General features: G+C 43.8%; 1 protein-coding gene across 1 annotated transcript; it reads right to left on the reverse strand.

Annotated features, from left to right (window-relative positions):
- Positions 1–1998: 1998 nt before the first annotated feature.
- Positions 1999–10304, reverse strand: Spx (spexin hormone). Its single transcript, XM_048432857.3, has 6 exons — positions 10124–10304; positions 9738–9818; positions 9556–9613; positions 8768–8830; positions 6558–6641; positions 1999–3209 (listed from the first exon to the last, which is right to left on the reverse strand). The coding sequence occupies exons 1-6, from the start codon at positions 10127–10129 to the stop codon at positions 3145–3147; spliced, it is 357 nt and encodes a 118-aa protein (XP_048288814.2). The 5' UTR covers positions 10130–10304; the 3' UTR covers positions 1999–3144.
- Positions 10305–14981: the final 4677 nt, after the last annotated feature.

Below are 14981 nucleotides of genomic sequence, written 5' to 3' on the forward strand. Positions count from 1 at the left end.
ACTATGATAACATTAGGAATCATGGCTTTTGTAAAATATCTAGGTCGTAAAGTCTTTGAGAATGAAGTTAATGACCTTGGAAAAGAGACTTCCCCACCAAGCTGGGGAAGTAGCTCAAAGGCAGACTACTTACTTTTCAGTTGCATGCGGTTCTGGGCTCAGTACCCAATACCAAAATAAGAAAAGAGAAAAGACGAAGAAAGAAGAAAGGGAGGAATCTAGGAAGGGAGAAGGAGAGAACAAGGAAAGAAGGAAGGAAGGAAAGAAGGAAGGAGGGAGGGAGGGAGGGAGGGAGGGAGGGAGGGAGGGAGGGAGGGAGGAAGAGGAGAAGGAAGAGAGGGCCCAGAGAGTTGCCTTGCCTTTCTATCATGTGGAAGTGTAGCCACAGTAAGGAGTTATGTATGGGGAGGCAGCCCTCACCAGATATCCATTCTGCCAATCATTCCAAAACTCGAAGAGGTAAATCTGTTTTTTTTTTAAAACTATCATTGTGGGGTACTTTGCTTCAGTGGTCCCAGCTAACTGAAACCACCACCCTCCTTCCATGGCAACGTCAAGGTGAACCGAGCTGGTTTTACACATGCTGTTATTGTAGGTCTTAGAAATGCTATGTTGATGTTTTTTCAAGGCACAGGGAGGACTCTTCTTGAGGAAGTCCAAAGAGACCTCATAGGAGAAGCTCAACAGTCTATGAAGTAAGCATGGTGACATGACTGTATCTTCTTGCAGTGTTTTTAAGAATCAAATGAATGGAGAAATGAGCTCTTCCTAAAAGAATTAGTCACTTAAAGATTGAACTGAATGGAATTGCATTGCCAAAGTAAAACAATGACACTCAAGGTTGCTAATACACAACCACATGATTTTCACCAAGTACAGAGGGAATGTGAACTGGATACTGATCTGACCAAGGCAGAGCCCCTTACAGAAGTGGGTGTAAACCGGATACTGATCCAAGCAAGGTAGAGTCCCTTACAGAATGGGTGTGAACCAGATACTGATCCAAGCAAGGTAGAGTCACTTTCAGAGTGGGTGTGAACCAGATACTGATCCAAGGAAGGTAGAGTTTCTTACAGAAGGGGTGTGGACTGGACATTGATCCAAATAAGCAGAGTCCTTTTGCCCTCTTGCAGAATTACAATGGTGTTGGGGTTTGGGGAAACATCTACCAGAAATGCAGAGAGAAAAACCAAGAGGCAAGGCTGAAGGTAGGAGGGATGCAATAAGAGGAAGGCCATCTTGCATTGTGCAGAAAGTGGCTGGAAATCCTGCAGAGGAAACTGTCCAGTACATGAACATGTACTGAGGTCAGCAATTTCCAACACAAGTCTCACACATAAACAATTTTTGTCTGTGACCTTACTCATTTCAGTTTGCACAAAGGTGGAAATAAAGAGAATTAAGAACACATGCTGTTCTTGCTGGAAAGAAATCCTTCCAACTGTTCATGTTGGGATTTGCTTGCTATTGTGGTCATGTTGGAGGGTGGGGCTTTTTAAGATGAGATTAAAATCCTTGGGTGTGAAGCTCAGTCACAAACATTGAGCATGCACAAAGCCTGTGTCAAATTCCCACTGTGAACAAAATTTTAAGAAGCAATGAGGTCATTAAAAGTGATTAATGCAGTTCTTCGCAGGCTCAGGAACTGGGCCATTCCACTGGAATGTGCTATTATGAAATGTGACTTCTCCTCCTGTTCTGCCTCTCCCACGTGTTCTCTTGCCTTCCACTTTCTCTGAAACAAACACTTGAGATTGTACTGGCCAACTGTGAGAAGACCCACTTCCTGAGCTAGATGTTAGCAGCATCCTTAGAACAAAGAAACTATTTAAATGAGCAATCCACACCAGGTGTATCCCTTCAGTAACTTAGTAAGTTGGATATGGGACACTCTAGTAAATCCACTTTTAAGTCAAGTCATGACTAGTGACAGGTGCCTATGATAAGGCCACACTGTTTCTAATATTTGGACATTTTTGGCAAAAATCAATGGTACACTAACTTGAATAAAGTTTTATTATTTAATTATGAACTGAGAAGCAGACAAAACATATATACATGGTTTTGATTACTTAACACAGTTGAGTTAAAATTTCAGATTACAGAGATATTCACATAAAAATATTCTATAGCTACAAAGTAACAGTTGTAAGCTGGGGACAATAAGAATCAATACTTGTCACTTGGGCACTTATGGTTAATGACTCTAAACTGATTTGGTTAAAAAATACCATGGTGATCATGCTGTAATTCCAAGTTAGTTATTTTGCTTGCTGTGGGGAATCTCACGCCCAAGCCTCCCACTGTGTGTGTGTGTGTGTGTGTGTGTGTGTGTGTGTGTGTGTTTGGATTCGGAAACAGATAAATCATGCATATGGAGTACACTGTGTCACGGGAGTACCTTAATGAAAAGTCATGATGACATCTCTTTCAGTCACAAAAAGCAGGATGCCTCAAACGATTTTGTACCTTTGTGGGGCATATGCTCTTGCTAACTCCATCACCATCTGCTTATGTGCCAGTGACTTTAGGGTCCAAGTTTCTATGTGGATCCCCATGGAACACAAAGAGACTCCCAGCCCTGGGTCTTCACAGACCTTCCAAGGGTTTCCACATCATGGAGGGTCCTCTGTCTCAGCAGTCATAGATAATACATGCTTTTATGGGAGCATTATCCCAGGCATCTTCTCTTCACCTCCCTCTTTTACTGACTTCTCCTCAATGAGTTATAAAAAGCCACACAAATCCTACCATACTTTCTCTCTTACTGGGGATGGGGAAAGGGGGTTGGGAGAACTGCTGCTGAGTGACACCCGAAAAGGTGATGGGATGAGAAACAAGCTGCTAAGATCTAGCAGGGCCTAACTACAGGGGAAAGAAAGAACATGTCTGCATTCTCCACCCCAGCATTCTAAAGGCCATACAAAACCCAAGCCTACGTAAGACAGGTGATGTCAACCCAAGGCAGTAGAACTTGACAATGTTCCAGCCCAGAATCTCATGTGTCTTACTTCTGAAGGACTAATCCTAGAGGTACTGGTGTCTAGGGTTACAGGTGTGGAAGGAAGGGTGCACGGGCCCTAAATGTGTGGCAATGGTTTTCACCATGAGTAGAACCACACTCGAGTGTGCTCTGGTGCGTCTTCACCAGTCAGTCTTCAGCAGTCTGTCTTCCAGGAATCTGCTTTGATCAAAATTCCCTCCTTCGTCTGTTAGAAAGAAAAACAAACTTAAGGTGAACTCTCACATTCTTAGTTTTAGAGAGAGGAACAGAAGCTCAAGAAAAAGATAGTTGACTTCTAAAGTTAAATCAGTTCAGTGGTCTATGCTATTAACAATTCTACTACAAACTGGCTTTTGATTTGTTTGGCTTTAAAATTTCACATCAGAACACAGTTTATATCCAATATCTATACATCTGGGGATGTACTTGGACTTCTGATCCTCCTGCTCCACTTCTCAAGTACTGAGACCACAGACACATACCATATGCCTTTTTGTGCAATACTGGGGATTGAATCCCAGGGTCTCATGCATGACAGGCAAACACTCTACCAACTGAGCTACATCCCAGCCCCCAAGATCCAAATCTCTACAACAAATAAAAGTGTGATAGGGCAAGTTTAGTGGAAGTGTAAGCGGTTTGTGTGTCTTGCCCTGATTAGCATGCCTCCATGTCAAAACACCTGCCTACCTGCCTTTATAGCCATTCATTTGCATCAAAGTGGTGTGACCTATGTTTCCTGGGTGACATGTCCCTTGCAGGGAAAGGATGATATGGGGGCACACTTAAAAATATTCATCCATCAGGTGATTTCTTCTGGGTAAGCAATGAGATCAAAGGTAAAGGCACTTGTTAGCTGGATGGGAATGCAAAAATATCAGGCCTAGAGTGTCTCAAAAAGAATAGAGAGTAGTGATGCGGGAGAATTGTCTGTATTCTGTCAATCATATTTTAATAAAACGCTGATTGGCCAGGCAGGCAGTATAGGCGGGAAAACCAGACAGGAAGTAGAGGTGATGCAATGAGAACAGGAGAATTCTGGGAAGCAGGGAGGTTCCTCTGCGACTCCTGCACAGATCACCGAAGCAGCAACATGTAAGCTGACAGCTGAAAAAGGTACCAAGCCATATGGCTAACATAGACAAGAATTATGGGTTACTGTAAGGTGTAAGAATTAGTTAATAAGTAGCCAGAGCTAAGGGCCAATCAGTTTATAACCTTATGGAGTCCTGTGTGTGATTTTCTTTGGGCTTGCCGGTTGTGGGGTACTGGGCGGGACAAAAACCCCAACAAACCAGCCCCTTCATGTTACAGAGTAGCAAGATCATGGTACACTGAATATAAAGTAGAAGGGATGGACCCTGAAGTAGGGTAGAGAAAAGTGACTGAGGCAGAATGCATGCCCTAGATTTTACTTTCCCCAAGACTGCCTTCTAGATAAAACAACATCCCCTCAGTCACAATATAATTCGAATCCTGGTCTACCTCAATTACTTATACCCTTTGAAAGATAGATTGTAAATAATGTGCTTCTCTCTAGAGGGAAGGAAAGTGTGGACACATGGACACACATATGCATGAATGGACACACAGATACACAGATGCACACACGCCGAAGGGATAGGGGTGGGTCAGGAAAACATCCCAGTGCAAACTCCACTGGAATTTAAGTTTATGATGTAAGAGTCTTCCAGATGATACATAGAGACTCTGCAATAATAATATTACAGATTAGTGATTGACACTTCATATGGGAATCCAAAACTCCTCCATTTCTTTAGATTAATAAAGCTTTGTTTCTTTAGTTAACCTCTAGAGACAAGCTACCCAGAGCATGCCAACCCACTAGGGCTTGTGAGATGGCATAGCTCATAAGGGCGCTTGTCAAACCTGACAACCTGATTTCAGTTCCTGGAACCAACATGGTAGAAGAGAGAACTGATTCCAAAGTTACCCTCTGACCATCGTGTACACTATGTGGTCAGAATGTGCCCCACATCTAAGTAAATATGTGAAAAAAAACATTTCAATAATAAACACATTTATGTGATTCCCTAAAACACTTGAAATGGGGACCTGGAATGGCATTCCTCCTCTCCCTTAAAATGAACTCTCCTTTCTCTGTTGTAGCCTGGTGGCTGGCTCTGTCCATCTTCCCAACACTCACTCCTATTATCTGTCCATTGCCATCAAAGTTCTTTCCCTAAAAACCTCAAGACTTGGTTATTGTTTTGCACCTTGAAGTTAAAGTCAGTCATCTGGACAGAGCATCCTCTATATATTATCCAGCCTCTTCTCACTTTTCCCATGCCCAGTGATGATGTCTACTTTTTTAAAAAACAAAAGAGTTTTCCAGTAGCTTCAGAGCCAGTCCTGGAACTCACTCTGTAGACCAGGCTGACCTCAAACTCACAGAGATCCACCTGCTTCTGCCTCCCGAGTACTGGGATTAAAGGTATGCACCACGATCACCTGGCAATGATGTCTACTCTTAATAATAGGATTGGGAATGGAGAGATGGGCTCAGTCAATAAAGTGGTCATAAGGACCTGAGTTTGGATTCTCAGCACTCACAGAAAAAGCCAGACATGATAACACATACCAGTTACCCCAGTGGTGGTGTGTGGAGACAGGCAGATCTCTGGAAGCCCACTGACCTGCCACAGAGAACTGAATCAGTGAGTTCCAGGCTCAATGAAAGACCATCTTAAAGACTAAAGTGGAGGGTGATTGACAAGACATCCAATGACAAGATCTAGTCCTCACATATATGTACACACTTCTGTACACATACATATGCATATTACATATACACAACTCACTATACACCTCATTACAATGAACCATCCCTATGTCAGGGTCACACAGCTCATTGAAGTTGACAGAACAAGTGTGTACGCCCAGGTCTGTGAACTTCCAAAGACCTAGCTGATCCATTATTACCAACCCGGTTCTGCCAGTACTTCTTCACCACCTGGACAGAGTGGTTGAAGATGACACCCACTCCTGGCTTAGAAGAAGCTAGACAGGGAGGTGCCGATGACACAGGCCTACAGTCAAAGCTGGCCCTGTCTGTTGGGGTGAGCCATATCTACTGTTGTATGCAAAAGTGAAAAGGGATTGGTGATCAGTACTTTCATTTGGTTTAATTTTGCATAGTGAGCAATTGGATTTTGATTATTTCATATTTTTAGGCTTTAGTTATAAAACAATAAAGCTGATTAGAGCTCCTTCAGTTTTAACTATTGGGTGGAAGCAGGAGGCTAAGAGGAGGTTCAAGGACAGCTTTTGCTACACAGGGAATCTGAGACCAGCCTGGGGTACACAAGACACTGTATTTGAAAGCAAACCAACAAATAAATGTCACTAATAACACATAAGGGGTCATGAAATTTTTATAGTACTCCCCACTCAGGTCAAGGTCACATTTTTGTATTCTTGGGACTAATTTTACCGGGAAGCACATTGGCTTGATAGAAATGCATTTCTGCAGGTCTAGGCAGAGGCTCGGTAGTTCTTAGTCCAGAACTGAAAGAGGTCACCACATCTGTACCTTCTTGTGGTTTCTGCAAGGAAGCCAGCAACAGGGCTGCAGCCTCTGGGAGAGTCAGCAGCTGAAGATCCGGGTTTCGTCTTTCTGGAGAAACAGAAATGTATGCAGCCTTGGTATTCATACGAATACACCAGCATTTAATTTCATGCCCTTCAACATTGTAAATAAATAGCACTCAGATATTTGTGTCCACTAAACCTTCAGGTAAATGGAGCTTGCTCTGCAGTGAGAGATTAGGAAGGCCTCTGTGAGGCCAACTCTTGATCTGTGAGCAGGGTACATTGCATGTTGATTTTCGAAAATGAAGTAGTCATTTATACAGCATTTTATTTAGTGCTGTCCTCTGTGTGTGTGTTGTGTGTGTGCATGCGTGCATGCGTGCACATGCATGCGCCCACATTCATGTGGAAGTCAGAGGACAACTCTGGGGAGTTTCCTCTCTTTTTCCGTATATGCGCCCTCCAAGGGATTGGACTTAGGTAGTAAAGCTTGGTGGCAGGTGACTGCTGATGAAGTCTCGTTGACTTCATGACGATCTTAATAAATTGAGATATCATATTTCTCTTGGAAATGACTTTCAGTTGTTTTTTGCTGTGTTTGTGTTCAGGGATGGAAGAGGAATGTACAGCTTATGCTAGAGAGTGTGTCACAAAAGGAAGACAGGAGGAGGTCAGGTGGTGGTGGCGCATGATTTAATCCCAGCACTCGGGAGGCAGAGGCAGGCAGATTTCTGTGAGTTTGAGTTGAGGTCAGTCTGGTCTACAAGAGTTAGTTCCAGGCTGGGCACCAAAGCTACAGAGAAACCCTGTCTCTAAAAACAAAAACAAAGCAAAACAAAAAACAACAAAAAGGAAGACAGGGTAGGAGCATCCTTACTTCCCTCCTTGGGGCTTAGGAGGGGGCGAAGTTTCTCTCTCAAGGCTTAAAGCAGCTGCCTGGGCCAACAGACTGTGGTATGATTCCATTGGAGCCTGAGTTTCCTACTTTATTTCTCCCAAATCAGTTTTAGATAAACATCTGCCTTCTTGGCCACATATAAGGTAATTAGCTGACTGAAGATACATTTACTAAATATTCAGAGCTATTTTAAATTCCTCAGGTCACACGCAATATAGGTATACTGTGTCAAACTCTATCTCAAATTTAAGTTGTCAGATGACCTACTCCCAATTCGATGCAGACATTGAGTTTAATTGAAAGTAATAGAAAGAGAAGAAGCATATTTACCCTCACAAAATAAGATTAATCACACTGCACACTTGAGGAACATAAAGCAAAAACTTGTGAAGCATCTGCTAGGGTTATGTTCAGTGGTGTTGAAGAGTTTTCAAAAATCAGTATAGCTTTTATTCTTAAAATTTGTATACAAAATTTTACTAAAATCAAATTTTCTTCTTTTTAAACTGCAATGACATTAAGTTCATCAAGAAAAAGGTCCCTGATCCTTTACTTCCTTTTCTTTTTTTTCTTTTCTTTTCTTTTTTTGTTGAGGATTTCATATATCATGAATACTGCATCATTTCCACCTTCTCTCTGCCCCCCCCCACTCTGCCTATGACCCCTCTCAAATTCATGACCTTTTCTTTAGTCATTACTGCTGCCTGCCTGTTTGTGCCCCCCTCTCTTCCCCTCCCTCTCTCCCTCCCTCCCTCCCTCCCTCCCTCCCTCCCTCCCTCCCTCCCTCCCTCCCCTCCCTCTCTCCCTCCCTCCCTCCCTCCCTCCCTTCCTCTCTCTCTCTCTCTCTCTCTCTCTCTCTCTCTCTCACACACACACACACACACACACACACACACACACAGAGTTATCTAGTGTTACTCAGTGTACAAATACTTAAGACTGACCACTAGGGATTGGATAGCTTAACTTGAACTTGGCCAAAGAAAATAACTGATCCTCCCTCAGTCCTTCATACCCGGTTCTATTTTTAATGACTTACCTAATTATGTTCGGTTTTAAATCTTTTGATAGCTGTTTCTAGTAATTTAAGAAGGAGATACATCTGAAACTTCTAAGTAATTCTTTAATAGTAATTGGTGTTTAGGAGGAAAAAAGAGCAAGGGTCTTAGATCCATAAATACCCGGGTGGGCTTCTTGAACCAGGACAATCTCTCTGCCCTCTGTCTGCACCGCATCCCTAGCTGCCTGCTTAGGGGGCGGAGGAGCGTAGGTAGGGTGCCCATCACTACCCCTCGGGCGCAAGGCTTACCCACCTGGAGGCGGCCGGTCAGCGAGCTCCTTCCTACGGCCCTGGTCGGAGATGAAGCGACGGCCCTCTGCGGGGGAGACACGGCTGAGCTCTGACCGCCAAACCCCTGGCCAGGAGAGGCCGCAGGTGGCGGCCTGGAAGGTGACCCTGCCTCGGAGGGCAGCCCCAGTAGGGTTCGAGTATCCCTCTCCCTTTCCTTCCCCTTCTCTCCCCCTCCACCCCCGCCCCTGCACAATTCCTAATTTTTGTTTTCGTCTTAGTTGCTTCTCCAGCGCCAGGTACCTTGTTTACAAAAACAAAAACAAACAACAACAAAAACCAAAACCACCAACGACAAAAACAAGTAGTTTTTTCAGTTAACCAACCAATGCCCCCTCCCTTATTTCCCTTTCTCCTCCCCTTCCCTTTGCCTTCCTTCCCCCATTCTTGAACCCTTCTCCTCCACTTTCTTCCCTCCCTCCCTCTCCCTCCTTCCACCTTCCTTAACAGGATCTTCCTTTGATCTGAAACCTTCTATGTAGCTCAAGCTGGCTCCTGCCTCAGCTTCGAGGGGGGTTCGAGAGTACTGTGAGCCCCGACACGGGGGTCCTCTCTAATGGAGTCTCTCTGGATATCAGGGCATCTTTCTCCGTCCCGCCTGCCCTCGCCTACCATTTCTGGATTGTATGAGATCCCAGCTATTTTCTGGAACCAAATGTAACACTCTTTCCCCAGGCTCCTGCTCGGTGGCATCCGGGATTCCCGGGTGCCTCCCATCACTTCGGTGAAGAGAATGAAGAGTTTGGGACTTACGAGCGCCCTTCAGGTACAGCATAGCTTGGGGGGTCCAGTTCCTCCTTTCAAAGAGCCTCTGCAGCCCAGAGGGGAGAGAAAAGCAGTTAAGGCAGGGTAGTGGCACGCACGGGAAGGAAGAAAAAGCCAAGACGCTGCACAGCTCCCGCCAAAGCTGTCTTCTCTGCATGCAATGCGATTACCTGCGGAGCGCAACTGGAGTTTCCCAGGACAGACAGCACCAGGAGAAGGGCTAAGGCTGTCATCACAAGGCTGCTGGGGCCCTACAAGAAACATCACCCAAACAGGTCCATCTGAATTGCGCCGGAGTTTTTGCCTTCTCCTCAAACCAGATAATAAGGTCTTCACTCTAGTATATGATCCTACCTTCTCGATAATCCACAGAGAGTAACTTTAAAAACTAGGAATATATGATTTTCATAACTTCACCGAAATTAAGAACTGGGGAATACGTTATTTTACTCATCAAAGCCAAACAGTTTCACTCAAGGCATATTCTACAAATATCCTGTCGCTAGAATGCTCGTTAAAGGTAACCTAGGTATAAAGGAACGCTTCAGCGGCTTACCTTCATGTTCTGTCCCTTTCCAGAGCCCCTCAATCTGTCCCTCTGCCTGCGAGTCTGCTAAGCCCCTGTTGCAACCTGGGGCTTTTTAAAACTCTTAGTATGAGTCTGTACAGGGAAGAGGAGACTAAGCGGGTGAGGTTGTCAATCTTCGGAACCAAGCTGATTGATGACTCCTCTGGGGCGATCTGGTTGGCAGAAATAGGACAATGATTGATGAGCGGATATTATTTGTTTAGGAACTGATCACACCAGCCAGGAGACATTCTGACTGGACCAGCATCATCACCTTTGTTTTTCCTGTTAGCCGGCCAAAGCACTCTGTCATCATCATTATTAACGAAAACAGACGGATAACGTAAGGAGCTATGGCTGAAGATGAATCACCCCAGTGAACACGAAAAGGTTAGGGAACCTCAGAGGAACTTGACATCAACCATTCACTCAAGTATCTGTCTAGTCAATGATTTAACAAATATGTGTTGAATGTCCACCTCCTCCTTCAACCCAAGCCTCTCCCTTGGTCCTAAGCTAATCCTCTAGTTTGGGGGTGGGGGGACAGCTATTGACAAACAGTGCTGAGGTTAGTAAGTAAAGGCAGGCAAGATGACATTAAGAGAAAGTGCTGGGCTACTTTAGAGGGACTGAAAGTCAAAGGGGATTAGAAAGAGAAGATTCTATGTGATTTGGAATTAGTATTCCAGCTACTCACTACAGACAATTGAGAAGGAATACGGAGAACAGCAGACAGCTTGGTTTCTATGAGGCGGCGAAGGCAGTAACACTGTAGGGGCACAGGGAAGGGGGCTTGGCACTGGTTAGCGCATATGAAAATGTGGTCACAGATAAAAGGCTGTGATGGTAGGCTCGGGTGGCAAAGAATGGAGAGCTAGAAATGACTCTGGAGGTGAAAGATACAAGATTTCTCGGCAAATGAAAGTTTGAGAAAATAAATAAGTCAAGGGGAAGGCTTAGATTTTTGCCTTAAGCACGGAAAAATGAAACAGTTTATAGGAGCAACAGAGGTTTCCTAAGGAAAGATACAAATCATGAACACACAGAAACCAAAATATGTATTTGACATCCAGGTGGGAACGCAAAACAGGTGACTGGAAATGCCAGACTCAGGAGCCCAGCACAGAGGCCATTAGCTTAGCTTCTGCCTTCCTAAACAAAGAACTGTAAGAATTCTTTAAAAGTGGGGGAAAGACTGGGTGTGAATGAAGCTATAATCAAGAGGAAATGACAGAGCTATGGAAATAAGTGTACAGAAACTCAGCAGGTAAAAATGTAGAAAAAGAGGTAAGGGAGAGCAATCAGGAAATAGGAGTCCTTTCAGGGGGTCTGACGTCGAGCAGGTCAGAGAGTGTGCAGTGATAGTGAGAGCCCAAGTGAGGGGACACGGCTCAGCAGGTAACGGTGCTTGCTGCCACATCTAGTTCATGACTTCAGTTTTAGCCCTAGGACTCACATGGTGGAAAAGAGAACAGAGAGCAGATTCCTGTAAAATTTCCTCTGATGGCATACATGGTGTTGTACACACACAAACACACACACACACACACACACACACACACACAGAGAGAGAGAGAGAGAGAGAGAGAGAGAAATGCAGTTTAAAATTCGAGAGCTCAAGCTAGATGATGTGATAGCCAATGGATTTGGAATTGTGATGGTATCTGACGGTAGAGGCAAAATTGGAGTGGGTTAAATACCAACTAAAATATAAGGAAATCAAAACAAGCTTTGATAACTTGCAAAAGAGTCATATTTTGGGGAGGAAAAATGATGAGCCAGAGTGTTCTAAGCTGTGGGTTGTGGAATTATGATGTCATTGGGTGGTGGAGTTTTTCTTCTGTGCAGATAGCAAATGCCTCTCTACCTTTGTAGATTTCTGCACCCCCAGGCTTCTCTAGCGCGCATGTGTGTTTGATGTAGCCTTTGGCTGGGACAGAAGGCGCCCCGGCACAGTGTGCACAGATCTAGTTTCTAGAGCGATGGTGACAGTGTTAGTGGTGAATTCCAGAGCTCAGGTCTGGGGTGTGATCATCTTTCCTTCCTGTCTTCTTGTTTAGATCAGTTAGATTTGTCATTATCTGGTGATAACAATTATTTGTAAGACATCAAAGATTATCAGGGCAATTGATAACAGAGCATAAAGATAAGAGAAAAAAGTAAAAGATTGTTTGTTACAGAAAATTTTTTTACTATGTGGAGATGTGTCACTGTGTTTGGTTTAATAAAAAGCTGAATGGTCAATAGTCTGGCAGGAGAGATAGGTGGGATTTCCAGGGAAAGAGAGAAAGAGGAGGGGGAATCTAGGCCCGGATTACAGCAGAGAGACTCTGAAGTCAGACATACAGTACAGAGCAGGGGCAACTGAGCCATGTGGTAGAACACAGATTAATGGAAACAAGGTAATTTGAATTATAAGAGCTAGTTGGGGACAAGCCTATGCTAAAGGCTGGCAGAGGCCTGAGACTCTGTGTCTGTCCTAGTCAGAGTTTCTAATGCTGGGAAGAGATACCACGACCACAGCAATTCTTATAAAGAATATTTACTTGAGGTGGCAGCTTCCAGTTTCAGAGGTATACTCAACTATCATGGCAGGAAGCATGGTGGCTGGGTGTATGACAGTGTGCAGGCAGACATGTTGCTGGAGAATTCTACATCTCTATCCAAAGGCATCAGGAATTGGACTGAGATAATGGGCTTATCTTGAGCATATGTGAGACCACAAAGCCAGCCTTTACAGTGACATACTTCTTTTAACAAGGCCACATGTCCTAATAATGAGTGGCATTATTTTTCAAACCACCTTTGGTAGCCTTTTTTTTTCAAACCACCACATTCTACTCCCTAGTCCCCAAAAGTTTGTCACCATAGTAATATCATAATGTAAAAATGCATTCAGTCCAACTTCAAAAGACCCAATAGTCTATAACTGTCTCAAACTTATTTAAAAGGCTATAAAGTCTGTTCTGAGATTCATGTGATCTCTTAACTGCAATCCCCTATAAAATCAAGATCAAAAGGCAGATCACATTCTTCCAACATATAATGGCACAGAATATACATTACCATTCCATAATGGAGGGAAGGGAGCATAATAAGGAAACACTGGACCAAAGAAAGACCAAAAATGAACTGGGCAAACTCCAAACTCTGCCTCTCCATGCCCGATGTCAAAATGTTCTTCAGATCTCCAACTCCTTTCAGTTTTGTTGACTGCAACACACTTCTTTCTCTTAGGCTTGTTCCACTCCCTGTTAGCAGCTCTCCACAGCAGATATCCCATGACTCGGGCATCTCTAACATCTTAGGGACTCCAAGGTAATCCAGGCTTCACCTTCACAGCTTCACTCAAATGAACTCTCCAAGCTTTCATTCAAGGACATCCCTGACACGTGCCTGACCTCAGCAACTTCGTTCAGCATTGGAGGCAAATTCCATAGCCCCTTTCATCTATTCTTAACTCTAGAACCACATGACCAAAGCTGCCAAGTTCTGCTGTTCACTGGAGCTGTAACATGGCCCCTTCGTTCAATAACATCTTCACCAACTTCCTGTTTTTGATGGTTTCCTTCACAGATTGGCTGTCCTGAAATTGGATCTGTAGACCTGGCTGGCCTCAAACTCAAAGATCTGCCAACCTCTGCCTCTCATGCACTGGGATCAAAGACATTCACCACTACACCCAGCTCTAAGCTTTTCTTTAATTCCTTTTCACAAGTTGAAAACTAAGCAGGGTAGAATTTTGCTCTGAGGTCATGACTCCCTGTATGCCATTTCTTAATCTGTTTATTTCCTTGAATACAGAACTTAGCTCTATTCCACTTCCTGGTGCTCTTTTTCTAGTCAAAATTTACATTTTGTAATTTTCCCTACTCAGCTTTTTCCTTTTTATTATACCTCTTCTTTAGAGTTAATACTAGTAACCATATAACATTCTATCCTAGGAGTTTTTGAGATTTCTTCTGCCAAGGGAAATAATCCAAACTCTTCACTTTAACCTCAGACAAAGTTTTCATACAAGGGCAATAATCAGCCACATTTTTCACCAAAATATCACAAGATCAATTTGTAGACAACATCCTCAAGTTCTTGTCCTCTGAAACCTCTTGATCCAGCCCCCACCCCCAGTTCAAATCACTCAGCACCACTGTCTTCCAGGCTCCTACTGATATGGCCCATTAGGCAGCAGTTAAAACATTCCTGTGCTTTCCTAACCCAAACTCCCAAAAGTCCAAATTTCTCTAAACAATAGCATGGTCAGGCCTTTCACAGCAATACCCCACTCCTGCCTTAGTTAGGGTTTCTATTGCTGTGAAGAAAAACCATGACTGCAGTAACTCTTATAAACGAAGCATTTAGTTGAGATGGTAGCTTACAGTTTCAGAAGCTAGTCCATTACCATCATGGTGGGGAATATGGTGACATGCAGGCATCCATGTTGCTGGGGGAGCTGAGGATTTTACATTTTGATCCAAAGGCAATAGAAGTGAACTGAGATATTAGGTGTGGTGTGAGCATATATGAGACCTCAGGACCACCCCCACAGTGACACATTTTCTCCAGCAAGACCATACCTATCCCAACAGAGCAATACCTCGTAACAGTGCTGTAGTGTGAGGGCCTGCTTGTTGGGGTATCTGTTCCCACCCGGTACCCCACAACCGGCAAGTCCCAGAGAAAATTAATCACACAGAGATCTCTATAAGTTATAAAGCTGATTGGTCCATTAGGTCAGGTTTCTTTTTAGTCCTTGTAACTTATATTAATCCATTATCATTATCTATGTTAGCCACATGGCTCAGTACCTTTCTCAGCGTGGCAGCTCACATGTTGCCTCTTCAGTGGC

Source organism: Myodes glareolus, chromosome 3 (assembly GCF_982192425.1).
Source record: "Myodes glareolus chromosome 3, mMyoGla1.1, whole genome shotgun sequence".
Lineage (NCBI taxonomy): Eukaryota > Metazoa > Chordata > Mammalia > Rodentia > Cricetidae > Myodes > Myodes glareolus.

Excerpts from the sequence above, each read along its gene's own strand:
- Spx (XM_048432857.3), bottom strand. Across the intron at positions 6,642-8,767 it reads CGCTGACCGGCCGCCTCCAG|AAAGACGAAACCCGGATCTT; the intron begins GTGGGTAAGCCT and ends CTGTTTCTCCAG. Across the intron at positions 3,210-6,557 it reads CTTGCAGAAACCACAAGAAG|ACGAAGGAGGGAATTTTGAT; the intron begins GTACAGATGTGG and ends TCTTTCTAACAG.